The sequence below is a fragment of the Amblyomma americanum genome, chromosome 1 (assembly GCF_052857255.1).
Source record: "Amblyomma americanum isolate KBUSLIRL-KWMA chromosome 1, ASM5285725v1, whole genome shotgun sequence".
Taxonomy (NCBI): Eukaryota; Metazoa; Arthropoda; class Arachnida; order Ixodida; family Ixodidae; genus Amblyomma; species Amblyomma americanum.
This window is the reverse complement of record NC_135497.1, coordinates 196,956,862-196,983,314: the sequence shown is the minus strand read 5'-3', so window position 1 is coordinate 196,983,314 and position 26,453 is coordinate 196,956,862. Positions and strand designations below refer to the sequence as shown.

The 26,453-nt window shown below is 43.2% G+C and overlaps 2 protein-coding genes across 11 annotated transcripts in view; one reads left to right on the top strand and one right to left on the bottom strand.

Moving 5' to 3' along the window:
• Window positions 1–23,408, top strand: part of LOC144114474 (calcium-binding mitochondrial carrier protein SCaMC-2-A-like) — a 77,145-nt gene extending 53,737 nt beyond the window's left edge. For 5 of the 6 annotated variants that reach the window (XR_013311043.1, XM_077648230.1, XM_077648228.1 and 2 more), the window contains 2 exons: window positions 339–486; window positions 21,995–23,408. Coding sequence is in view for 5 of the 6 variants with exons in the window: in XM_077648230.1 (XP_077504356.1) it covers window positions 339–486; window positions 21,995–22,173 (327 nt within the window). In the remaining variant the exon portion in view is untranslated. Of the gene's footprint in view, window positions 1–338; window positions 487–12,487; window positions 12,559–21,994 lie in introns of those variants that run through there. The other variant, XM_077648229.1, reaches the window with a different exon arrangement.
• A 1,182-nt stretch (window positions 23,409–24,590) lies between these two features.
• LOC144114473 (golgin subfamily A member 2-like) overlaps window positions 24,591–26,453 on the bottom strand; it is a 98,998-nt gene continuing 97,135 nt past the window's right edge. For all 5 annotated transcript variants that reach the window (XM_077648222.1, XM_077648224.1, XM_077648223.1 and 2 more), the window contains one exon: window positions 24,591–25,943. The gene's annotated coding sequence lies outside the window, so the exon portion shown is untranslated. The remainder of the gene's footprint in view (window positions 25,944–26,453) is intronic.

The window sequence follows — 26,453 nt, the reverse complement described above, 5'->3', positions numbered from 1 at the left end:
TGAGATAGCTTGATTGTGCAAACGCTGTAAAACCAAATGCTGTGATTAAGACGGGCACCTCTGGCCAAGCAGTTTTTGCACCTGCCATCAACAAGGTGTTATGTTGTAGAGTTGCTTTCCAACAACAAGAAGAAGACCCCACCCACCCACCACCACCCTCAACCCACCTCCCCCACCTTCACCTTCCAGAAATATTCTGTCGCATGTGTGAAGCCTCGGCTTAGAGTAAAAGCATCAAAGTAATCATTGAGCATAAATCTAACTCATTTCCCAGAATTATTGCCTCAGGTGTCTGATTGCCCCGTACATTTTTTTTTTTATCTCTGCCTTGAATGCAGACCCTCAAGAAGTTGTACTTACGGCAGCATGACCTGACAGACGACCCTGGCATTCTAGTGTTGCTGGGATGTGGCACTGTGAGCAGCTCCTGTGGGCAAATTGCAAGCTACCCACTGGCCCTTGTGAGGACCAGGCTGCAGGCACAAGGTGGGAATTTTTTGTGACCTTTTTCACACAAGATGTTTATTTCATGTTCACCAAACAACTTTGATAGTGATTGAAAAATGATTCAAAATCAGCCTTGAGAAGTGCTTAGAATCCTGCACCACAGCTTTCTTTGAAATTTACATGAAAACACGTGATTATCACTTCTTTTCACTTGTTAGCCACTTCATATAACTCATCCTGGGAAGGCACCCTACTCATGAGCTAGAAATGCTGACAATTGATGCTTACTTTCCTTCAGCATGAAAGACTAGGTCGTTCACACAATTTTCTTGGTTCAGAGTGCAATTTCTTTTAGAAAACTTACAAGGAATCACAGTTGAACCCCGCTACTATGAAGTCCTCTTGAAATAAATTTTTTGTACAGTGAAGTATATTTGATTTCCAATCAGTTCACAAAGTTTCGCTTCAGCAAATCACCTCATCTGTACTACTCCAATGAAATTTGAGTGATGCCGAGCATAATTTCAAATACCTTTTTTTTTTATTAATGTGCCAGGTAATTAGAAATCAACTGTGCCCACATCTTTGTAAGCATGGTTGATGGGCATAGTTGAGCATCCACCGCAGTACTTTGTCTGTGACTCGTCCCACCAAAAAGCATCATGATGCCCATCTTTTCTTAATTTTAACAAACACATTTCGCTGTAGCTGCAAGAGATGGTGCCACAAACTTCACATGGAGGGTCAAAATGGTAAGAACGCGGAATTCAAAGGTGGAAATTCGCCTTGTATAAGAAAATATGAGCAGGCTTAAGTCGCGTCTACTTATGTGGACACAGAGCCTGAAGGCGATATATGGGAATTGGCCCATTTAGCTATCGCGTCATACCCTTAAGGTGGAGATGAGCGTTTTCTACATCCACGTTGTGAGGGGTGCGACGGAGTAGCGGTGCAGCTCCACTGCGTTGCACTATGAAGGATGCCGGGGAGGCCCTTGCAATTTTTCAGCAGTTCTTTTCCGACGCTCCAGACAGTATGCACGCAATAAAGCATTGATTGAAACATAAAATATTCATTGCCACGTTGTTCTTATCTTAAAAGCAGGCACCCATTACCCAATTTTTCATTAAATAAATCTGCCGTGATGCAAGCAGTTCGTCACAGTTTTTCAGGGTCATTCGATAATCCCAACGATTTTTCCATTATATTGAAGTTCAGATTAACGAGCTTTTACTGTACCAGAGTAAAGCACATGAAAACAAAAATTTAATCAGGAAAAGATTCATAATGCTTGCATGATTTCCATAGACTGTTCTGAATGTTCTTGGGGTGTTCACATGGTAAACTTTGAAGGTTGCGCATGATTATTCTTCAGAACCGTCACTTTGCAGAATGCCACAAGTTCTCTTATCAACTCTGTGGCCTGCATATACTGATGAGTTACCATAGGATGAAGTGTTGGTGAGTGAGCCAATGTTCTCCAGGCATGTGTGGAGACCATACGTGTGTTTGGGATGTGATAGAGTCAGACGAACGCTCGGCTTCAATCAACCAAGGGAACAGGCTCGTTTTCTGAAAAGGTACTCGACAGTTTTCTATATTCACACCAGCAGTCAAGTCATAGAAGAGCGTGCAGAATATAACTTACCCTATACCAGATGTTTCAGTGAACATTTTAAAAATTCCTGTATACTATACAGGGGTCAAAAAAGAAAAAGCTATTTTTTTTTAGGAACAAACTCAGCTCCGGCAGACGTCATTAATTTTTAAAATTCTTCAAGTTAGTTGCATAATTACCTAACCAGTTCTTGAAATAAGAGTCGTTCACTAAAGCCCTGTAGCGACAGGAAATCTGGTGCTTTTTACTGCGCAAAACCAGAACGCAACAACCGGTGGTGATGTGTTGTGATGCCTACGGCACCAGATTCATGCACTTATGCTCGGCACAAGAAAAAAAAAAGAGACATTGCTAACTATGGGGCCGTCAGTTTTATGAGCTATAAAGCAAAAGAAAGTGCACATCATTGTGCAGTAGCAAAGATAGCTTAAGTTGAGCAGTGTAGGCAGTGCAACATGTCACCTCCAGATGCTTTGCTTTCACTAAACTATGTCTGCACCTCATGTACTGTGTTTCGGTTTTGTGCTCCATTTAAAACTTGAAATGATATCATCATCTTTGTGGTTACAAACTTGCTATCAGCCCTAACTACCATACTGTGCAGTTTAAAAATTGATTTGTAAATATTTGTCACTTTGAGGAGTCACTAACTTGGTGGTTTTCAAAATATTGATGCCTACCACAGCTGACAATTTGCTCTTGAAAAGTTTTCTTTCTTTATTGGCAACCTTAGTTTTAGAAATTTTGAAAGGGTTCGCTGAAAGGCGTGGTTGTTTAAAAAACCTGGATGTGACAAACCTCTGTGCAACGAATTCCTCGATATTACAAATTCTGGATTCCCCATTGCTGCCCCTTTTGAAGTGTGCGTATTTGTGAACTATATGAAATGAAGCTGTTGCAGCATTTGACCTTGATATAACGAACTCGCGACGCCAACTAAGCTACCCTAGTACTGTGTTACATGAAATTTGGCTGACCCTCGCGATATAATCATGACAATAACACATAGAAATGTCTGTGATTACTACGAGCAACCGCAACTGACACAACACGCCATGCTGCAGCGCCAGCAGTGTGTCTACAAGGCAAATGCAGCAGTGTCCACAGCTTTTACTTTTGTGACGTTGCACCACGTGGCTCTACAACAGTTCATCTCCGTAGCAGCAGAAAACAGTTGGACACAGTAAAAAAAAGACAGAGGATGAGCAGTGTGCATCCATCATTGCCACTCGGTTGCTGTCGTGATTCCGGTGCCGATAGCTTTTGCGCATCGGGAGATGGGACGGCAGAGAACGCGGAGAGTCTTACTTAGGGCAATAGTAGCCAGGCAGACGTAGAGCGGGGACATGTAGTAAGAGGTAGGTGCCTCCACAGCCAGGTGGCAGTGCTACCGCGCGCACTCTCCTGTAGTCCGGCTGCAGTGTCTCTGACTGCCCTGTCTCCCTCACTCACCCCACCCCACTTGTAGCAGTGTTGTGTGAGCCACGATGGAGTTGGTCGTAGCTGTTGCTACAGTCGTGTTGTCAGTGCAATCGTGAAACATTTCACCGCATTTATTATAGGCTTCTGCGAATACTCGGTGGAATAGTAAACTCTTTATCGGAGACGAATATACATTTCTGGAACACTTCCTTTGTGTGGTTTGGGCCAGTGTACCTCCTCCAGGACGGCATGTGCGCAGCCAAAGCCCCGACTCTATGGACACTTCCTAGGCGTATGCGCCACATGCCTGTCTGCCCACACTTATGCTGGAGCCAGTCTGCTCATGTGCGTGAAGCACAAGCGAGCATGCACGAGCGCGGCACCCAGATCTGTACTTGCCAGGTGTCTGTGCCCACGCTGCCTGCGGTGCGCGTGTGCCGGAACCAGCGAGTGCGGTGTGCGCTAGTTGGCGGACACGCCTCCCTCGACTTCTGCGGGACTAGCCTGAGCTGACTGCAGTTGCCGCAGCTGCTCTTCTCCGCCTAAAGTTTGCTAATCAAGCAAGACGGCACGAGAGGGAGCTATCACATGAGGTGCATGGAGATGGGTGCCCCTTTTCAACGCCTGACACTAGGTGGTGCTGGACGCGCAGGCACGCGGGGCTTATGCCTAGCAGTTTGCCGCCTAAAAGCAGCAGCTGCACATCAATGCAATCGCAATTAATATCAACAGTTGGAGGTCCCGCAAATAAATTCCACACCTCACATATAGGCTGGCTTTACATGTAGGTCAACTCCCCCAATTTCTAATGGCTGTTTTCACAGAAGTTCGACACAGCTTCATTGAGTGTGACAAAGCTTCAGCACACACTCTTTTTTATGTAATGGCCTTGTGTGTTGAAAAATACATGATTTTGAACATGCTTATTGTGCCACTCAGCCTTCTTTGTGTGCCAGAACTCCAAATAAACCACCATTTGCACAGGCCTAGTTTATTACTTCGAATAACGGGGGTTTACTGTGAAAATGTTCAAGGTGATTTCAGCTGCATTTGTTTCTTAATTTGGTTTTGCTTTGTCCTTTCGAGTCTTCACGTGAGAACTGCATGTAATGAAAAATCACAGACTTTTCTCTGTTTCGTTGTATCCAGGTTTATCTGTATAACCATCATAGGTTATGAAAAAGCATTTGACTCAGTCAAAAAGGCAGCTGTCATGCAGGTATTGCATAGCCATGGTATGATGGAGACATGCATAAAAGGGCTAGAAATTGGCTATACAGACTGCACAGTGGTTATAGTCCTCCACAAGGAAAGCGACACAATGCTAATCAAAAAGGGTGTCAAGCAGAGTTACACAATCTCTCTACTGTTACTCACTATATATTATGGGGTCACTCTGCGCCCAGTTGGCCGGGAAGGCGAGCTTCTGTGCCAGCTACACGCAGGCGTTACTCATACACGACATGTTTCCCCAACCCGTGGCGCAGAGTCGCAGCCACGGCAGGTTCGTACGAAATAGGCAATGGCAGAGCATGCTAGGAAATAATTTATTGTCGTAATGCGAGGTGAGGCACACTGCGGAAAAATGGCCTAGCTGATGAAATAGAGGTTCGGTGGGCTCACCAAGTCATCGCTGTCGACTGGCATTGGCTCCGTGGATCGGCAGGCAGAAAGGGGTCCTTTGGGGCAGGTAGGCAAGAGGTAAGCAGTAAGAGAGAGGCTTTCCGCCGCGAGCTTCTCTTTTAATTCCTTGGGCATTGCCTATCAGCAGCAATATATTACTCACTAGCATAGGAATGCACCCTTTCCTCTTAAGTGGCCAGCGCGCTGTCATCATTGTTGGGACCAGTTTGGGGGGGGGGTGTAGCAGAAGTGCTTTCTCTCCTCAGTCCTGGCGGCGTACGCTTGGTCTTATGACTCCAGCGCGCTTGCCGCTGCCGCAAGGGATGAGGGGGATACCAGTGTATCCCACAATGTCTACAAGCTGTGTTGAGAGGGTTGGATTGGGAAGAGCTGAGGATGAGAGTTACAGGATAGTGCTTTAGTAACCTCAGATTTTCTGATGACATTGCCCTCTTAAGTAACTCAGGGCAGGAGGTATCGCTGTGCATTAGTTGAGTACCTGAAAAGTAGAATAGTGGTACTAAAAATAAAAAGGTTAACTAAACCGATAGTAAAAGAATAGCACTTTATAATAGACTAGGGGTTCTCAATCTTTTCAGCCTCAAAGAACCCCAACAACATTCAGAACGTGCCAAGGAACCCTATGTGTCATGGCTTCTGTCTCTTCCTGCTTAATATGCATGCAAACAAGAGCATGCAGATGCATGGCCTCTAAAAAAATGTCTAAATTTGATTATTAATGGCTGGCTGTATTGTGAAAATTTGGGTAAATGGAAAAGTTGTAGTCGTAACATGCATGGATTTAGGTGCTTGGGAGTCCAAAAAGCACTCCATTGAGCCCCGGGGTTATGCAGAACCCAGTTTGAGAGCCCCTGCGATAAGGCAATGAGCTATAGCAAGGAGTACGTGTCTTTGCACCAGGTGATTACTGCAGATCCAGACCATGACAGAGTTACATTACCTAGAAGAATAAGATGGGGGCAAAGTGCATTTCGAAAGGGGGTGATTTCAGATCAAATCATGCAGTGGGTGCCTGGTAGATATCATAGGTTGGGCCAATATTTTTATATCTCATTGCTGATGATTCGAAAGAAGCTGTCTGCAATTTTTTTGTCCGGGAAAATATTTTGAAGCACAAAAAATTCCTAATCACGACTCGTGTGCTTACATGAACTGCCGTTTCTGCCAGCCATGGTTATGAATGACTTGAAATATATTATGATGATATGCCTGAAAATTTATACAGCAAATATGTGGCTGCCATAGTGTGCAGAGTTGTTTTTGCTGATTTTTAAATTTTGCTGTTTTTCTTAGAATTTGCAAACTGGGTGCACGAATTTTTTTTTTTGCTGACTTTCAAGGGCTTTACTTAAAAAAATAAGCTGTAACATCAAACATTTAATGCTGCTTTCTAGGGAAACTTGTCCTCTAACCAATATAAAAAGAACAGTTAGCTTTTATGCCTAGGTGATTATTAATGCACAAATTTCAAGAAATCACAGTACCACAAGAATTTTGAAATGTTTTATATTTGTTTCAGATATTGTGTAAAGTATGAATATTCATAAGCATTAAAACATTGCATAATATTGCTAGTGTAGGAGCTACAGCACCTCTAAAGAGACCTTTTTTTTACAAACTGCTGTTTTCACCAACTTGGTTATGGATAACCTAAACTAACTTATAAGGTCGTGCCTGAAAATTTTTAGGAGGCACGTCTAATTACCGTTTAGTGCACCCAATTATTCTTGTCAATTTCTCATTTTTTTTTTTCTGTTCTAAATTTTCACAAACTTGGTGCACAGATTTTTCTTGCTAACTTTGGAGGTTACATAAGACAAACTTTCTCTTAGAAAAGACAAACTTTAACTGGTTTGCATTCCATGCACACTTATCTAGTAAAATAATGTACACTTCATTGATATGTCTTATGGTTCAGAAAATATTATTTTTCAAACTTCAAAAAACCCCAGAACACCAAAGATCTTGGATGATGATTAAAACACATTTTTTATGGTATTTTTCTATTCTGTCCAGGTATTCTGTATTATATGAATACTCAAGCATTACGAAAATGGTGCATAATATTGCTGGCAGATGCAGCATATCTAAAGAGACCTCTCTGCAAGGCTCAACACATCTTGTAGCTGTGAATAATAATAATATAATAATTGGTTTTTGGGGAAATCTGTCTCATATATCGTTTGACACCTGAAGGGGGCGGTAAGGGAAGGGATAAAGGAGGGAGTGAAAGAAGAAAGGAAGAAAGAGGTGCTGTAGTGGAGGGCTCCGGAATAATTTCGACCACCTGGGGATCTTTAACGTGCACTGACATGGCGCAGCACACGGGCGCCTTAGCGTTTTGCCTCCATAAAAATGCAGCCGCCGCGGTCGGGTTCGAACCCGGGAACTCCGCATCAGTAGCCAAGCGCCCTAACCACTGAGCCACCGCGGTAGGGTTGTAGCTGTGAAGAAACCCATTTTCAACAGCAGGTATGAAACGTTGGCAGTTTTTTTTTCTTTTTATTTCAAATGGGCATTTAAGTTTTAATAACGAACAGCGTAACCTGTGAAACTCCCATCATTGGCCAACACTTCCGTACACGTAATGCACAGAATGCACTTGTATTCCTGCTGCTCAAAACATAGGAAAACGAACGTTTAAGGACAAGCTGGACGGTTTTAACACCTTGTATGGGTAATATGATGCTCTGGCTTCATTGCGTGATGCTCATGGTGACGGTGTGCCCCTTGTACCAAATTCTTGGCCACAAACTCATTGTACATGTGCCCTCTCTTCCCGTAAGCAACAGCTGAAGTTCCAGCAAAACTGCAGCAATCAATATGTTTTTAATGCATATGCATATTCATGTAATGCAGAATTCCTATGCATTTATTATAAAGGTATTAAAAACGGTTTTCTTAATCGTTATCAATAATATGTGTCATTTTGTACTTTCTTGAATTTTGCGCAATACTATTTTCTCATCCATGTAAGATACAGACATTTACACTCTAGGCATCACCATATTGCTCACTGTACTGCTGCATGCACCTGATACAGTTCAATTCCACTGAACCTGTGGCTGGTGAACAGAACAGCTTAGTGAACACTAAGGTGATGCCCAGTGGGCTTTTGGTTGCACCAGGTACAAAAGGCAGCCTAGCAAGCATTATGGTGCTGCTCAGGTTGATAAGGTTTATATCAGTGAATTTTATATTGTTTTGTAGTTATGTTTGCATAGAACACAGTATAAACTGGTTATAGATATAGATTTTTTTTTTCGAAGATAAAGACCTGTATTGAAATATGGGTAGTGCAGAAAACAAGGACAAGAAGAAAAAAACGACATCATAAGTGGTGGTACATAAGATTGCTGACAGATGCAGTATACAGTAGACTCAGTTAAGATGAATTCTCGGATGAACAAGTGAGACCATTTAGTTGGTTTCCCATAGGATTCAATGTAAAAAAATCCACTTAAGGTGAAGACACAGTTCTGCAGTATCTACTGAGGAGGCTGGTTGCAGATTTCAAAGAAATTTTTCTTGCTTCAAACAATATTTACTCATATTAAAATTTCTAGATTATAAACAATGAAGTTGGTGTGTATTATGAGCCACCTCACACATTTTTATCTGAATGGCCTTGATTCTTAATTTCAGTCAGAATCTCAGGAAAAGGTCACTTTTTGTGAACTTTGGAAGTAATTTTGGTAATTTTGGTTTAACCATTTGAATTTATTTTTGCCATAAGATACAGTAGCAGGTGAAAGCAGGAAAAAGTTATTGCGCCTGAAACGTTAACGGTTAAGTAAAAAATTTCTTAAAATGCCATATTTTTGCTTTTTACGGCAAAAAGAAAACTAGAAAAATTCTTGCATGGCTTCACTTATGAAGTCGGATGAAAGAACTATGCAAGTGAAATTATTCTAACATAAGGTTTGTCTTTGTACCCTGTTTCACATTTGATTTAAAAATTTTGAACTCCAACCAATTTTTCCTTCTTCACGGAAACTTCTAAGAACACTCACATGAGCAAGAAAAAATTTTTGAGAAAAATACTTTGTTGAGATTCGATTCGCTTAACCGCCAACTAATCATTTTTTATTATTATTATTTTTTTTTCAAAACAGTCAGCGGTGGTTACTTTTGCAGTCTGGGAGGTTTCACGTGGAATGACCCTTCTGTTAAGTACTTCTAATAAGACTGAACAAATTTTCTGGTCCCTTCAAGTTTGTCTAAAGCCCCTAACTTCCTGCTCTACTGTATGTACTTAGCTAAAGCCCCTAACTTTCTGAGGTGAAAAATTTTAAATTCTGAGAACTGAGAACAAAGACCCTACTTCCGTAGAAGACATGGAAAAATGGTTCAAAAAGTATGTAGCATTATGTTCGGAACCATGGTATGCATATAGTGTGAATTGCCTTTCTGTTAACTCTGAGGTCTTCAGTGTAGTTAAACAACCTTCCTCACAAGGCTGGCGAGCCACTAGAAGAAGTCAGCTTTTCAATGATCTTGGGGCAAAAACACGCTACGAGTGAGTATAAGGGAGAAGGTGGCTAAGGATACGTAAAGGTGGTACGGGTCATTGAGAAAGGGAAGGCACTGATACAGTTGAGTGGAGTAGAGAAAGCAAAGAGGGGAAAACGGGCACAGGGTTGGGCAGCTCGAAACACCCAGTAGCGGTGGCACAACGGTGGCTGGCGGCTGCTGCTGTGGAGGAGACTGCATGCACCAACATACTTAGAGGCTCATGCGTCAACGTATTAAAGCCTTTGCTTCATTCTATTGTGGCATGTGCATCTGTAGTGTTGCCTTCTAAATAATGTTGGTGTATTCATTGGTTCCATATTTTAGTGTGCAGCTCTCTGCATTTCTTTTGGGAAAGAGGGTCTCTGCCATGGTTGGCCTGAGCAATTCAAGATTGCGTTATAATCAGAATAATTTTAAAATTCTCCTGAGGTCACAAGCTCCCACCTTGCATCATATGCAGGCAATTAAGATGAATCAGTTATTTTTCCATCGTTTTGTTGTTCCTACTGATGTCCGTAGCCAGAGTAGTATCAAGAAATGAGAATACGGCAGGTTCTGCGAAAATTCTGTGAAAATCTTTAAATCTACGATTTTTCGCAGAATCGCGATAAAGTAGGGGCCTTAACTACAACCAACTAACCCAATCTTCCGTTCTCATTGAAGACCTGTAAAGGTAGCAAAAACTCTTTCAGCGATCAAAGTTTGAGATATTAACAAAAGGAATAAAGGTGAGAAAATGACAAGAATAACTAGATGCACCCTATGATGCCCAGAAATGTCCTTCAAAAATTTTCAAGCATTTTCTTGCAAGATATTTCAATTTATTCATTACCAGAGTTGTCAAAATATGCAATGTGCATAAAAAGGGGCCTCTTCTGAGGTGCAGCCGCCGTGGTGGCTCAGTGGTTATGGCGCTCGGCTGCTGACCTGAAAGACGTGTTTCAGTCCTGGCCGCAATAGTTGAATTTCGATGGAGGCGAAATTCTAGAGGGCTGTGTACTGTATAATGTCAGTGCACGTTAAAGAACTTCATGTGTTCGAAATTTCCGGAGCCCTTCACTACGGCGTCCCTCATAACCTGAGTCGCTTTGGGACGTTAAACCCTGTGGAATTTGTAATTGTAGGGATAAATAAGTTTCCCCGTTTAACCGCTGCTGACACAGTTCAATACCGCCAGGACCCCAGAAAGAGACAGTAGAGAAAATATATACAGAAACTCTGACCACCCACGCGGCTTCTGTACTCATTCGCTTCGGGCTCGGCAACTCCGCAGGCGCTAGGCCTCGCGCTCCCTCGATGCGGACCAAGTGATTCTCGCGAACAAACTCCATGGAAAAATGTTCTGAGCATGTCATAAAGTTCAAACATGCTGCCTGCAGCACAATACACCTCGCACTCAAGAAAGCATGCCGCAGGTCCTAGCGATCAAAATTCACTCTAGGCCTAGCACTTGTCAAGTCCGGACAAAGAGCGTTCCTCGAACCGAACCGACAGTCGTCCAATGTTCCAAGAGCGGGCCCCACGTTGGGTGCCAGATGTGGGGTTGAATTGGGGAGATAAATACGTTCTCCCCACTGAATCGCGGCTGACACGGTTCAAAGCTGCCCGGACCCCACCCCGTGATCGCGTACACTACCGAGCGCACGCCAACCACGGCGGGCCTTGCTCTGAGGGAACAAAGGAACGACACATTGGCTGACACAAACAGGCATTTATTGCTACAGCAACAATAACGCCAGCTAGCAACAAAACACGTTAAGGAATCGAGGTTGTCCGACTCACCAGCAAGGTTACGAGCGAATGTTCGCCCATGCTAGGGCAAGGGATACTCCTACGCTGGACAGGACGAGATACGGGAGCAAGTCTCCCCGCCTCTTCCTCGCCCCGCTGGCGAAGAGCGGAGCCATGAGCGACACATCCGCTCGCGCCGACGATCCCAGCCGAAGAGAGTGATGGTGTAAGCTACGTCCCGCGCGTGTGCTCAAGCAGTCTCTGTGGCGCCCTCCCTTGAGGCGATGCTGTTGCTGCAGGGCGCATCGCGGGAAAGCCTACAAAGGGAACTGCAGGGCAGGTCCCCACAACCCCCATAATCCGAAACCATCTTCTGAGGTACTGCATCTACTGAAGCAGCTATATTATGCCACGTGTTTTTAATGCCTAAGAATATTCATACACTACTGTACAATATCTGGGCAAAATATAAAAAATATCAAATATTGTTTTCTTCTAATCGGCATTCAGAGTTATTGTGGTGTTGCGATTTTTTCAAGTTAGCTCATTAATATTTTTTTTTATCCATGAAAATATTTCCATGAAGTTCATATTATTCAACAGATAAGTTTGTTTAGAATGGATGGAGCATGAAATGTTTGCAGTTATAGCTTATTTCTTCTCTTAGTTAAACATTTTCGAAGTTGGCACGCTACTTTCTTCGTGCCAACTTTGCACAGTTTTAGAAAAAAGAATAAACTTTTTAAAACTTCCGAATGCCTAAATTCCCTGTAAAAATTTTCTTGGCTCTCCTCACACTATATTTTGAGTTACTTTTAACCACAAGTGACAAAACAGCACTGTGCATAAGCACGGGAGTCCACCTTCTCATGATCAAGAATTTCTTATACTTTGAAATATTTTTTCTGGATAAAAACAATTGCAGATTCCTTCTTTCCAGTCATCAGGCAGTGGCATATGAAAATATTAGGTAAATCAAAAATGTCAACTAGTCATTCACTGCATGATCTTGTCTGCAGTTGCCCAGGCACTCTCTAAATTCTTAATCTACTGCAGTTTTTTGCTCATTTTACTTGCAATTTTCTGCATGTCCTACTAATTTCATTGTAGCGGGATTCAACTGTACATATAAATGGACATCGCTGAAGCCAGGCTATGAAGAATAGTGCAGGAAATAAAATAATTTCCATATATCAATATGTTTACTTTGATGCAATGGGATAAGGTAAGTATCTTTATTCCAATTAGTGTCATTGAAAATTGCAGCTTCTTTAAAAAAATGCTTGTACAAGCTGTGATTGCGGTCTTTTGGAAGTGTATGTGTTGTCCACTGTGCTGAGTAGCTGCTGACCTGGTGGCATGTTACTTACGCATCCCACACCTGTGTGCATACCACAGGTGATTATTGCATAGGGAATAAGGAAAAGGATGCTTAGCGCATGCTGTGCTAACAGTATAGTTATGCATAGTTGTGTACCACTCAAAAGTGCACCTTAGCTACTTGAATGCTTAAGACTTCTCTAAGCTTTTTCCGAGCCTCCCGTTTACCGCACACTGTAGCCCTAATGCCTTGAAAACTTGTCATGTTTTGTATGTGTCGCTGCCTGGGCAGCTTTCACAAACTGCACCACTGAAGGTTGTATAATTATTTATTCCCAGTGGTTAATCATTCCCAGTCTGAACCACATGTTGGCTCAGTTGCTTTGGAGTTTGGCTGCACGATGAAGAACCCTCTCGTGATCTAAATTAATCGTAAACCCTTAACTACGGCGTCCCTCATGGCTCATGTGTTGCTTCGGGATGTTAAAGAGATAATGCATTAAATTTTAGGCGGTCTAATTTTCTACTGGAATGAAAGCTAGACTTCCTAAGACGACTTAAACCGCATCGTTTTTACACGAAGCCAGCGGAAAGCCCTTTTTCCCCCTCATTTTTTTCTTTAACTGCTACACCTGGCGACGGCACCCCGAACTACTGCTCCTTGGAAGCTGTGACGTCAACCGTCTCCCGCCTCCGTGCCCGGCAGGTTCGGCTACTTCGGCGTCACGGTGTGCGCATGCTGCAGCTGCGTGGACGCTACATGCCCTGTAGGGGACGCGTTGCGAGTGCCGCCGCTTGTTACCGAAGTCCTTTAAGCTCGAATTTGATCCACACGGCTGCTAAACGAGCAAAGGGTGGGGGTGCCGAAGTATTATTCCGCTAAAGGTTGTAAAAGTAGTGCGGCAAGGGATGGGACACGCTATGTAATGCCTTCCCAAAGGGTGCTAAGCTCTGAAGGATGGATCCGTGTGGCGCAGCTAACCTTCGCGACAAACCTTCTCGGTCCGAATTTTTGTCATGGCAGTATAATCGACAGTGACTAAGATATACATCCTTCTCTGTTCTGAATCTACATGACTGAGGCGCCGCCGCGGTGGCTCAGTGGTTATGGTGCTCGGCTGCTGACACGAAAGACGGGGGTTCAATCCCGGCCGCAGCGGTCGAATTTCGATGGAAGCGAAATTCTAGAGGGCAGTGTACTGTGCGACGTCAGAGCACGTTAAAGAACCTGAGGTGGTCGAAATTTCCGGAGCCCTTCAATAGCCTGAGTCGCTTTGGGACATTAAACTCCCCATAAAAAAATATTACTGAAACGACAGTGCCTCAAACCTGACAGATTTCTGTACATAATGTCACATATATTTGTGAGGGATACATTATTGAAGACCTAGAGCAAGGCAGGAGGAAGCGGTTGTTGTTGTTGTCCTTGATATAGCTGTAATGGCGGTCTATAAACGATAGCGCAAGCGCTACGTCGTTGTCTTTCACATCAGCTGTCACATCAGCTGTCTTCCACATCAACGACGTAGTGCAAGCGCTACGTCGTTGTCTTCCACATCAACTGTGCGCCAACTCTCAATACAAGGTGGCAGTATTCCCTAAAAAGCGCAAAACAGAAAGCATGACAGCCGTGCTTTAGCGAAAAGGGAACCTAAACTACATGAAAATCATAGGTCACTTATAAGGAGCGCGGAGTTTACTGAAAAAAATGTTCACTCTGTAGCACATGTTAGTGCACGTAATTAAAGAGGATAGCCAAAAATGCAGCAGCATTTGTTACATGTGTGTTTTCCTTGTCAAGAGGCAGTTCTGAAGTATTTTCACTTGTTCCAGTTTTTTTGCTGATTCAGACAACCTCCAACGGAAAATCATCTCGGATGCGACGCAGAACGGAAATACACATTATAAACACGCTCGTCTCCCTTATTCCGAATTTGCAGTACATTCACCGAACAAACCGCCCGCAGGCAGTATATGTGTATGCTTGAACGAGTAGAAAATAAATATCCGTATAATGTTTCCATGCGAGCATGCGCAAATATAAGAAATATTGAGGGAGAACTTCGCTCATGCCCGAGACCATCAGAAAGTAACATTGACAATTTACTAACAGGCCAATGCCACGAGATTCGCGCCAGATCCCGTTCATGAGAGTTATGCACGCAAGTCTGGCAGCATAGTAACCAGTGCTCCAGCCACGAAAACTGCGTGCTACATAGTTTTTCGCTACGCAAATTGAATTAAGTTGGCTGCTTTTATATATCGAGCTCTCACTCTGCTGTTCACGCTGCCTACGTGATGTATAAGTCCTATTTCAATCCCCCCCTCCCCTCTTGCCCCATCACGGTGCCGTGGCTGTTCTTTTTGTGTGGCTGGAGCAATGAATGACGGTGATGCCTTGATTTACCTTCAGCAAAGGAAACGTCTTAATACTTAATTCGAAAAAACTTGTCTGGATCATGTCAAATTGCATTACAATATATGCACAGATACCACTGCGGGGAGCGCGCCTGTGCAAAATGTCATCCTCCAGGCTCGTTTCGCTCGTCGTCGCTCGATGAGGCTGTGGGATTGTAGCCGTATCCCTAGTCCATGGTCATTTCGATATCTGAATGATATAATCGTTACTACCACTGCCACTTTCCAGGCTGTAACCGTCAACCTGTTTCATGTTTCCATGCTGCCAATTCTGAACTTCCAGGCGCGACAGCTAAACCGATGCCAGCACGTTGCAACGGGGGGCAGGCCGCCGCGAGAAATATGACGTTGCGCATGCCTCCCGCCTGGGCAGGCGGCAAATGGCACACGCGCACAACACCTGCAAAATGCCATCCGCGCAAAAATAAATGAAATAAAGACTGAAACCTTACATAATTGCACCTTCTGAATCCAATTTCAGCGATTTTACAGAAAGTTGCAATTTAATGCAGTATCCCTTTAAACCCCACAATTTTCAATTTCACATTCCTGGCCTGTATCTCATTACAGTCGATGACCAAAATTTCAGATCTCTGAATTTTCAGACACGCTTTATTATTTTAAATTTTTTTTTCGTGACATCGCAACATGCCCCTTAGAGCCAATGTATAAGAGTGCCTGAAATTTCGAACGCATCACAAGTGATTGCTCAGTCTTTCGGACTTCATTCACACTCACCGCGGCACTGCCATCAATTGCCAAACAGTCGTATAATCTGTATAGCGGAACCACATTAATTCAGACTTCAAGTGGGATCAAAAACTTGATTGAATAAATCAGAAGTCAGGCTAAAAGGGAGCCTCCTCAATGACATGGCAGATATTCTCCGCGGGTTCACACATCATACACGCATGGCTGCAAAGAGGCAGCATGCTTGAATGTTCTTCGTTGCTAAAATTTTAATAGTTGTCAAAGCTCACGGAACTCTACTGTGTCAAGTTTTTTCGTCCCGGAAACATGAAGATGCAGCAGCAAATCGCATTGGAGGCGTACGGCTTTGCAGAGAAGGCGAGCGGAAGAAAATGGCAGTGCTTTTCAAAGCTAGGAGATCGTACCTGCGAGAAAACAAATCGCATCTCCTATTGTTCTCAAAACCATCAAAACTTGCATTTTGATGACAGGCAAAGCGCCCTCCATTATACGCAAGCCACAGCAGAGTACATACAGTAAAATATAATAGGGGAGACAGCCCGAGTCATAGGGTGGTGCCCTCTGCGCCACCCAACTCGGGTCTTCATGGGGAGATCTGGAAAACTGGAGAAAGATCTGGAAAACTGGAGAAAGCAGCCACGTTGTGTGCTCTGTGCAGCATTGCGTTGTTTGTGTGCCCACAGTATGTGTTGTCTCCCTTCCAATGCGCCGCCGCTCCTGTCCGCTCATGCCTTCTCTTCTGGAGCCTTGGGCACCATCAGAGCCCAAAAAAGTAAACGGCCATGATCGAATTATGGTGCGCTTTATATCGCTGAAGCGAGTAGTTAACATTGGGCAGCGACAATTAGTTCCACTGACCTTGTCGGGGCTGCTCCCGAAAGTGTCCGTTGTCAAAAAGAGTGTAAGTGAGCCTTATCCAGCACTCACCATTGTTGTGTACACAAACGTCAATAGCTTGTCTACAAGTAAAGACTGCACCCTACCTGAACAGTAGGGACAGACTCCACTGCGGTAAGCAATAAGGAGCAATAAGGCAGCTGTCGTGCCAAACTGTGTGCGGCTTGGCTGGCTCGCTGATTTGCGCAGCAGATAGTCGCCGTCGCCGCGGGCTAGCGACGAAACTACGAAAACTAAAATATGCGGCCGAACTGTCTCGGTCTATCGACAGAAGACGACGTAATGTGCAATTCAGGCCTGCGGACGAATACCTGGACGATTGCCCGTCAAGCACATCATACCTCGATAGGGCGCCCCTCTGGGGGCCTGTCTGAATTAACCGATGTGAGCCCCGCGGCGTCCAAATAAGCGAGCTTCCGACACCATAGACTTGCATGGGTGTTTGGTGGGACTCCAGTGGCAGTCCGAATTATGCGAATTTCCGAATAACGGGGCCAAATTAATGAGGTTTTACTGTAGTTTAGTTTAGTTCTAAACCAAAGCCTTCAGACACTGTTGTTGCTTAAGAAATCTATCATATTATAGCAACACATATATCTCTGTGTGTTCTGAGTGATGTATTAAAAATGCAGCAACGGTGCTACGCAGTCACGTTCCCATGTTTCAGAGTTTTTGCAAAAAGAATGCTGTATGAACTTGGTGGTGCCTTGTTCTCAATGGTCCCTGAAAAAAAGCCGAACAAGGAAATAGCACCAGCCAAACAGCATTGGCTACTGTGCTTGCCTCTGACTTTGGTTGACTGGTGCCGTGTTCCCATTTACTGAATGCTCAAGGAATATTCTTCATAGCTGACATTTTCCGGGTGAAAAGATTCAAAGCTACAAGGCTATCAAGACACTTCCCAGGAGAATGACGAACCACAGCAATGGCAGGGAAAAATGCTTGATTGGTAGCGTGTTGAAGTTTGCGCTAACCCAATCTCAGATTTCGTTTTTCTAGCCACTGAGGCTGCACTACTTCTGAAGTTTCATGCTAGTACTCTTGACAGAGGACAGCATGTGCATTAGAAAGAGTGAACAACCTTTCAAACGAGGGCCTGCACACCATGCTACCTGTATTCCGCGCCCCGCATCCGCACTTTCAAACCGGTGTTTTTCCATGACTTGAAGCAGCATATACTGGTCATAATGCTGATCTCACATAAGCGGTTGCCACCTGTCATCTGTGTGCACAACGCACAGCGAAATTTAGTGTCATGTAAAGCATCAGAACATGCGCAAAAGTGCTGACCTTTTCCTCCACCATACTAACTGGCAGTTCGATGTTGACGTAAAGTGATTTTTATGATGAAATTTGGTGTTTCGGATGTTTTCGCCATTCCTAGAGAGCCTGAAAAATCAGTCTTTGGCTGTATATTGCAGACAGAAGGTCAGTTAGCTAGACATAAATATGCAGCCAAGCTTAGATGGTAATGCTATTTTTGTGCATAGAGTGATAGTGCAGTGATGGGAATGCTGTGCCATCTGCACTAACCTGCACCATTGCATTAACTGTGCTATATGCTGCTATGAATTGGTGGTTTTTGATGAAATTGTGCCAAGGCTAGGCCAAAATGCTGTTCCAGTAAAGAAGAGCCACAGCGAATGCGAAGAGGCCGGGGCTACCACATAATGTGCATAGGCATTGCTCTGGTTCTTTCTCCAGATTTGTGAGACCGCCGGAGTCCTATCTTATCTTGTTTCGCTTTATAGCCTTTTACTGCCTACTATTAGTACATGGTGTGCATGTGTTTTGCACATCTCCTTCAATGGCGCTGCCAACACTTTCAAATGAACACGGCAAATGCACATGCAGGAAAAAATTGTTTTCAAGAGGCCCGAGTAGTGCAGTTTGGGTCCTGCTAGACTTATTTGGCTTCTGCATAGCACCGTCACCCTCTCCATAAGTTCAATGCAAGACCGTGAGAAAGGTTTTTGACGCTTCCAGGTGATAGCTTGATTCCGCAGACCTCATTTGCGCTCACTGTAACAGCGCCATCAACATTCGAGCTTCCAATTGTACAGTAGCACCACATTGAACTTTTGTTGAACATGGAAAGTTGGTTCATATAACTAGGACTTCAAACTAAATTGAGCCAGTTGCAATGATCTGTGGGTTGTCATAAGGTTACCACATTGTGCATACGTGATATTGCTGAATCTCGTCGTCGTCCACCACACTAGCTTGAATTGCAGTTATGGTGCGATGAAGTCCAAACCGTCGCGAGGGACGCAGCCATGTTGGGCTGCAAGGAACCTGTGAAACGGCAACGGTGTGGTTGTGCTCCTGCTGCAGCATCATAACTCTAACGAAGCTAAGTGGCTGCTCTGATCTCGGAACAGTCACTTTGACCGGTGGCCTGTTGATTCTTCCTAATTTTGCCTAATTTGAGTTTGTTCAGTCAGAGGGCATTTGAGAGTGCTAACATACGATGCAAGAGCACAGTCATGAGCCAATTTTTAAATTTCGTGGTCTTTAGTTTTAGAAAAGAAACCGGTTAAAGTGATACTGCTGAAAAATGGGCTTCTCACCATTCTCTGCGGCTTCAGCACAGTAAAATTTGCCCCAAGGTTAACAATACAAAATTTAGCTGATTTTTCTTTGTTAATAAGTCAAGATGGGCACATTAAAAGATACGCAGACCTGGCCAAGATAACTGCCTGCAACCGTGCACTGTTCAATTCTTCATGCAGTGCGTTGTCATTTTTTAAACCGTGGTAGAAATTAGTTGAAACACCCTCTGTGTTTGCATTTTTACCTTTCTCGCTACCGGGCTCCTGCTACAAAACGCATGGAAGCTGCTCCGGATTGAATTTACACCTGCTACAAATACTTCTCCTAAATGCTCTTGGCAATTCCCACCACTGAGAATGGTTCTGTACGAACTTTTCTGTCTGTTGACTTGGGCCAGCGCATTCATAACTAATGAGAGTGAACTGATTGTTTTCTGTTGCTTTTTTCGTGCATCCATAAGAGTGAAAGCACCAGTAGGTGTTCACTGCCTACAAGTATCATCCTCAGTTTTCGTTTTTTGTAACAGCAATACGTGATGGACTAAAAGCTCTGCTGCATTTTTGTATTGAATTTTGTCCACAACTAAGTGCTTACTTATTGCTTACTTTTCCTAAACTGCTTTGGCAACTTATATTAGCAGATGAAAAGTAGCATTTGAGCCAGTTGGTTAGCTATGGATCCCCCGAGGTGATTGAGAGACATTGTATAGGGGTGACTTAAAAGGAAGCTGAAATGGTTTTTTGAGAATTCGAGGTTGTTCAAGAACTGAATGTATGAAGCTTCTAGGTAAAGCATACCAAGTAATTTTGCGCTAGCATTTAAAATGATGACGTAATAGCTGGTTAACGCTTTGTAGGACAGCGTATATTTTTTTCAAAATTGATGAAAAATTTTTCATTGCATAAGCAGAAGAGGTGCACCGAAACGGTTGTCAACAAATTTCACAATTTTAGTACAAATAGTTGAGTGGAAACAAGTGGGAGATATCGTCCCGTTTGGTATTAAGTAGGGAGAAAAAAATGGATTGCGTCTGTCCCGTTGACCTACATGGGTTGCCTCACCGAGTTAGTTACTTCGAACCACTTTACGAATGTGTTCGCACTTGTTCGCTTGTTGTTGAACTTGTTCGCACCGCTTCTCCCATCTTGGAACACCAGTGGCATCTACGCCTTTGTTAGAATTTCACAGGGCTGTGTTCTTTGCTGATGTGCCAAATTTCACCTGAGACGCCAACTATTTTTGGCCATTTTTTTACCTTCCATGTTCATTTGGAAGGGCTTCTTGCTGCTGACAGTGCTGAATGGTGGCTATTGATGATTTGATGCCCAAGAACTAACTCTACATATGATGTTTGAGAATTACCACTCAATATTCGGTTGTTAAATGTCCAACTATTTTCAGCATGGTAAAAAAGTGCTTTCCTCTGATTACTTGCCATCACAAATCTTTGGAACAAGTGCGCACTGTGATCTAGAGTTGTTCCTCTCTATGCAGAAAAAAGGAATCACTCACTGGGCATTTTGATTTTGTTTTTTTGCCAGATCAAATATAGCCAAAAACTTGCAATGCGCCCGAAAAAAAGAAAAGTTTAAAGGTCCTGACTCACCACCTCATCTAGTGGACGCGACTGAAACCATTTTAAAACAAATCAATGAAACCTCAAGATAGGTGGGAGCACAGCATGAGTGGGACTGCCGAGTCCCATTGCCTCTTACAAGCCAGCTGCCGTGGTGGCTCAGTGGCTGTGGTGCTCGGCCGCTCACCCGAAGGACGAGAGTTCGATCCCGGCCGTGGCGGTCGAATTTCGATGGAGGTGAAATTCTAGAGGCCCGTGTGCTGTGCGATGTCATTGCACGTTAAAGAACCCCCGGTGGCTCCGCGGCCTCTATGCACCTTCAATGCGTCTGGACAGCTGAAATTCTTCGCATCGTAGTGCCAAGGTCAATTGCATTTCTCCACGTCTATCAATTGATATTGGCTGCCCTGATGGCCCGCTAAAATGCTAGAGGCCCGTGTACTGTGCGATGTCAGTGCATGTTAAAAGAACCCCGGGTGGTCGAAATTTACGGAGCCCTTCACTATGCCGTCCCTCATAGCCAGAGTTGCTTTGAAACGTTAAGCCCCCATAAACCAAACCAAAAAATTCTCTAATTGCAACGAAGTGCCTAGCTGCTAAAGTTAAAAGTTAATTAGCAGGTGTTTGCTAATTACCCAAATAGTCAACTTGCCTCATAAGTTTATCGACGTCCGCCACTGCTGTCGCTATGATAGTGCAAGAATGATCATTTTATCACAAAAAGCATGGTTTTGAAAGTTGCTTAGTCTTCCGATGAATGCCCTGTATACTGAACCAAAGTTACGCTTGTGCAATTAATGCTTTTGATTTCATGAAGAGCAGCATTAAAACCTTAATTCAAGTACTCTGGGGAAAAAATACATTTAAAAACATGATTTTATTGTGTTGAGTAGTTTTGGCTCAGGTGAGAGAGCACAAATTTCCGAACAAACTTATGTAAACAACTAGGTGGTATCTATCAGTTGCTGAAAAAAAGTGTACCGGAATGTGCCCTAGAAGACCTGGAAAGCATAAGGCTTACCTTGTCCCTTTAAGGGTTTGCTGGATGTTGATGAGGTGGTGTGCTGTTCCGTGAACCTGTGCTGTTTGTAAATGTTATCTGGTGAGGTAACTGCACTGAGGTTTTGGTGTGTTTACTGCAGATGGAAAACACGAGCGGACCTCCATGATCGGACTCATCAAAGGCATCGTCCGAACTGAAGGCTTCAGTGGCCTTTATCGTGGCATCACTCCAAACTTCATGAAAGTGGCTCCAGCAGTCAGCATTAGCTATGTTGTATACGAACACTCACGTAGAGCCTTGGGTGTCAGCATGACGTGAGGGTTTATCTTCTTTTAGGTATATTGTACAACAGAAGGCGTCCTTTCAGTTTTGCTTTTTGATCTATCTGCCCAGGAGGAGAGCCATTGTCTGAGCTTAAGGTGCAGCCACCTCATTATCAGAAAGCTGGTGGTGCTCCACGCACAGGTTTCGTATGAGTTGCGGCACATTGTTTATTGTGAGTGAGCGCCAGTCTGTTTGCTTTAGTAGCCTTACTTGCCTCATTCACCACTGGGAATGGTGTCCCATTTCCAAAGGAAACATACTTCCACTTTTTTGTGCATTGCATACTTTGCACCCAAAATCCACTTTTTTGTGCATTGCATACTTTGCACCCAAAATCATATTTACTTGCTACCCCTTCAACTGTGCTGCATATAAAGTAGCCAGCCCCAAGCGTTATAATTGCACTGTGCTTCGAAACGGCTCAGCCATTGTTCAGGAGTAGCATAAAGGGAAGTACAGGATGAAGATTTATGTGGCGCTCGCTTAAATTTTCAATGCGAGCATAATAGGGAACCACGTCAGGAGGTACGCATCAATATATTCTTGTTAGACCGGTGATGATCATCGTAACAAAGTGCCCAGTGTTGGCATGCTTGTTATTCAGTCTTGGAGCTTCGACTTGTGCATAACATTTTGAGGTACTGTTGGCTGGTCTTTTTTTTTTTTGTTCACTTCATTTCTCTGGCACATGCAAAGCTAAGCATTGATGCATGTCACTGTGATAATTTGAGGACAGGCGGTCTGCATTCAGGCTTACACCAGAAGGGTTGTTAATGTCTTTTCAAGCATTTGCACACTGCTGTAGGGTCAAGGCAAACATCTTCAAATGAAAAATATGTAGGTTGCTTCTGTACATACGATCTTCTTGTTGGTACGAACGTGATTTTGGGAGGAACTGCGCACATGTGCTGTATGCCTGGGCAGTTTTACACCTCTCAAGTTTCTATATTTCTGTAGAGGTTATCAAAGTTAGCTTGGGCATATGCAAAGTATGAGTAGTTTCTGATGCTGCAGATGCTATATTATTTATTTTTGAGCTTGTACAGCCATTGCCTAAAGTCTGGCCAAGAGTGAACCTTGCTACTTAGACTGTAACGAGATATTGCATAATGCCTGAATATGTTACATCAGTAACGAGATATTGCATAACGCCTGAATATGTTACATCATAAAAGTGTGCTTTCGTATAGTAATATATCTGCGCAATTAAAAGGCTTTATGGTGCCACATATTTCTGAGTCGCCTCTCAAACTTTGATGTTCTGTGTTGTCCATTCCAGAACTTTCTCAGTGCTACTACTGAGAGGTAAATTTTTAAATTCCAAAATTTGAAAATTGCACTTTTTCTCTTACACTTTGCATGCACTCTTAAGACACTATTTGGCTGTCAAAGCTCATTTCCTCGAAGCTTGTGGCATTCTGGCTAAGTGTTGCCGGTTACCTATGAACGTTCATCTTTTTCTAGATAATGTACATGTCTGAGATAAATAAAGGTACTTTTTTTTTTTTAAACAGTCTTCTTTCATGAGTATACTAGTTATGGACAATGTCTGCATTCAGCAGTTCCTGCAATGTAGTTCATAGCACACCCTATGAAATGAGACACAGGCTAGTCCTCAGTATGGTTGCTACAGGCAAGTACAACACATTATAGGCTTGAAAATATTTGCTCATGTGAAAAAAAAAAAAAATCTGGTATCAGCTATGAGCAAAATTGCCCTGAAAGTGTGAAAGCATTACATGACAAGGATGTGACTGCCCACATTTTCTCATCCCTCCCTATACAAACATGAAGTTGAGTGCACAAAATATGACCATACACTGGTGTGGTTATTCCCAATGTGAAATGCAATGCTTACACAGTGCCCAAATGTACAATAACTACACTGAATAGCTTACTTCCTGTTGAACTACTAGGAACCCAGCATATTTCCAGTGGCAGTTCAAGCAAAATTTTTAATATGGCCCCGGAGTGTACAGCCACGAGTAGGCTCGAGTAAGTACCAGCAGTGTGCTGTGCAACAAAGTGAAATTAGAATGTAGCTGCTGCATCAGCGGCAAGGTACTTGCACTTGTGCCACTTGTGTGTCTACTGGGTTGTGGTTGAGCACAAGCACTTTCCTTGAAGCCACTTTCAATTCTTTTGCTCTGCAGAGCATCATTTGAGCATTTTAGCTAAGCATGCTCATGGCTGTACAGGACAAACTGGTGCCCCTTTCCTGTCATGTAGTTTGGATTGGGGGCCACAGAAACATGCCAAAAAGAATATGCAAGTAGTGTGCCTTCAGGCTGGCACCTTCTGCAATCTTGTGCAAATGTGGCTGTGGAACGACTGTAATAAGAACTGTGGACCTAAATATTTAATATTTAAGCAGAATAATTACCTGCCCTCAAGACGGAAGCAACAGTAACTTGTGAACTACAAATTTATTAAAGCTTCATACATTTACAAAAAAAAAACAAATCAAATACACAATAAAAAAGCAACAAAACTCCATTTATGCGATGGTTCCACAACTGCTAATAGTGATTTGGACCGAAAACAATGTACTCCAAATCAAGATTATTGATATATTCAACACAATCCAGAATATAGTTATCCGCGAACAGCAAGGCATCTTTACAACATCACAGCTCTACATCCTTCTTGACGCAACTGCTTCAAGCCCTAAAGTTCGTGTTTACAATACACGAGACGCTTCACTTGCACAAGTCTGTATACTGCAGCTTAAACAGCATCTGTATACTCAACCTTGAAGAACCAGACAGGCTTAGCAGAGGGACAAGCAGTAAAAAAATAGCATTAGTGATTATGACATCACAAGTTCTTTGTATTGGTACTTATGCTTTCTCTGTCTGGAAATAAAGGAAAATTTTTAAAAAGTTATCTTGAGCTGCAAAAACTACATTACTGTAGGCAAAGGGAAAACAATTGGGCTGCTCATGAGACAGTTTCCTCGAGCCTTCACTGCACATGCACTGAACATGAAATTTTACAGAGTAATAGGGACAAAAAGTTCATTGTTGCTTTCTGCTTGAACCCTCACAGCTGTCAAAATTTTCCCTTTTTACACAGACTTGAAGGAGTTCCTTAGTTTACCTAAACAGCAGCAAAGGAAATATAAATATAACTAAACGCGTTTGTTTTTAAATATGGCATGCAATGTGCCTGTACACTAATCCAAATTGGGCATGTTTTCCCAACCTGAAACTAAACAAGGTTTTCAAAAGTTACCTTTTTTTTTATATTCTGTTAGGCATCTATCACTGCCTATTGTTTGCATAAGGAGAAAACCTCAATATCACTTGTTGCACGGTTCACATTTGTTTTCACTGGACTTGGCTGTTTCCAACTTTCCAGACACTTTGCAGCATAATAAGGAAATGACCATAAGCCGCATTAAACATGTGGTATCATTCAAGCAGGTCATTTGGTATTTGTATAGTATAGCATAGAGCACATTTTCAAGCTGACATTCCCCGCACATGCAGAAAGAAAACTAGTCAGTCTCTTGGCTAACAATCAAGACAAATGAGGATTTCTAGGATTTGAAGGAAAAAATGTACACTTTGAACAACACACTAAAACTTTCAAGGCACTGTGGATGTCCCTTTTCTCAGTCTCTTCAAACCCCTCCATTACACTTGAACAAATCGCTGATGGAATGTTCCTCTGCAACTGGGACGGCAGCATCCGAACGCTGCTGGACTTTAAATGTTTTTCATCAAGCTACACATTTTCCAGTGCACCAGGCAGGCATGACACTGAAAAAAAAAAAAAAAAAGATGATGAAGCCGAAAACACAATATAAAACTTTTTTTTTTTACTCTCACACCTGTAGTCTGCCCCCATGTTCGTAGTTTTAATACTATTAGAAGATTAACCAAAACTGAGCCAAACATTTACCTTTACTGAGTAGGAAACAAAAAAAGAAAAGATTGGAGCTCTAGTTCAGTGCCAATGCTGTCGCAAGGTCCCCTTTCTTCCGATTATTCAGAAAGCACTTGTAAAACTGACCTGGTATAGAAAGGTTACACAAACGTCACTGTGGCCGCCATAGTGGCGGCCCAAAACCTTAGTGAAAGTCTGCTCAGTTATCTAATCTGCTTATCGCCACCTGCTCTGATGTTAACTGTAGAAACTATGCATGGGGCACCGCAATGGCACCAGTGACATCACATGCAAGCCTTCTGTATTGAACTTAAAGGGGCTGCGAAACACTGCTTGAACGGATGCCGGTTACACTTCAAATGGATTCTTTATGTCACACAGAT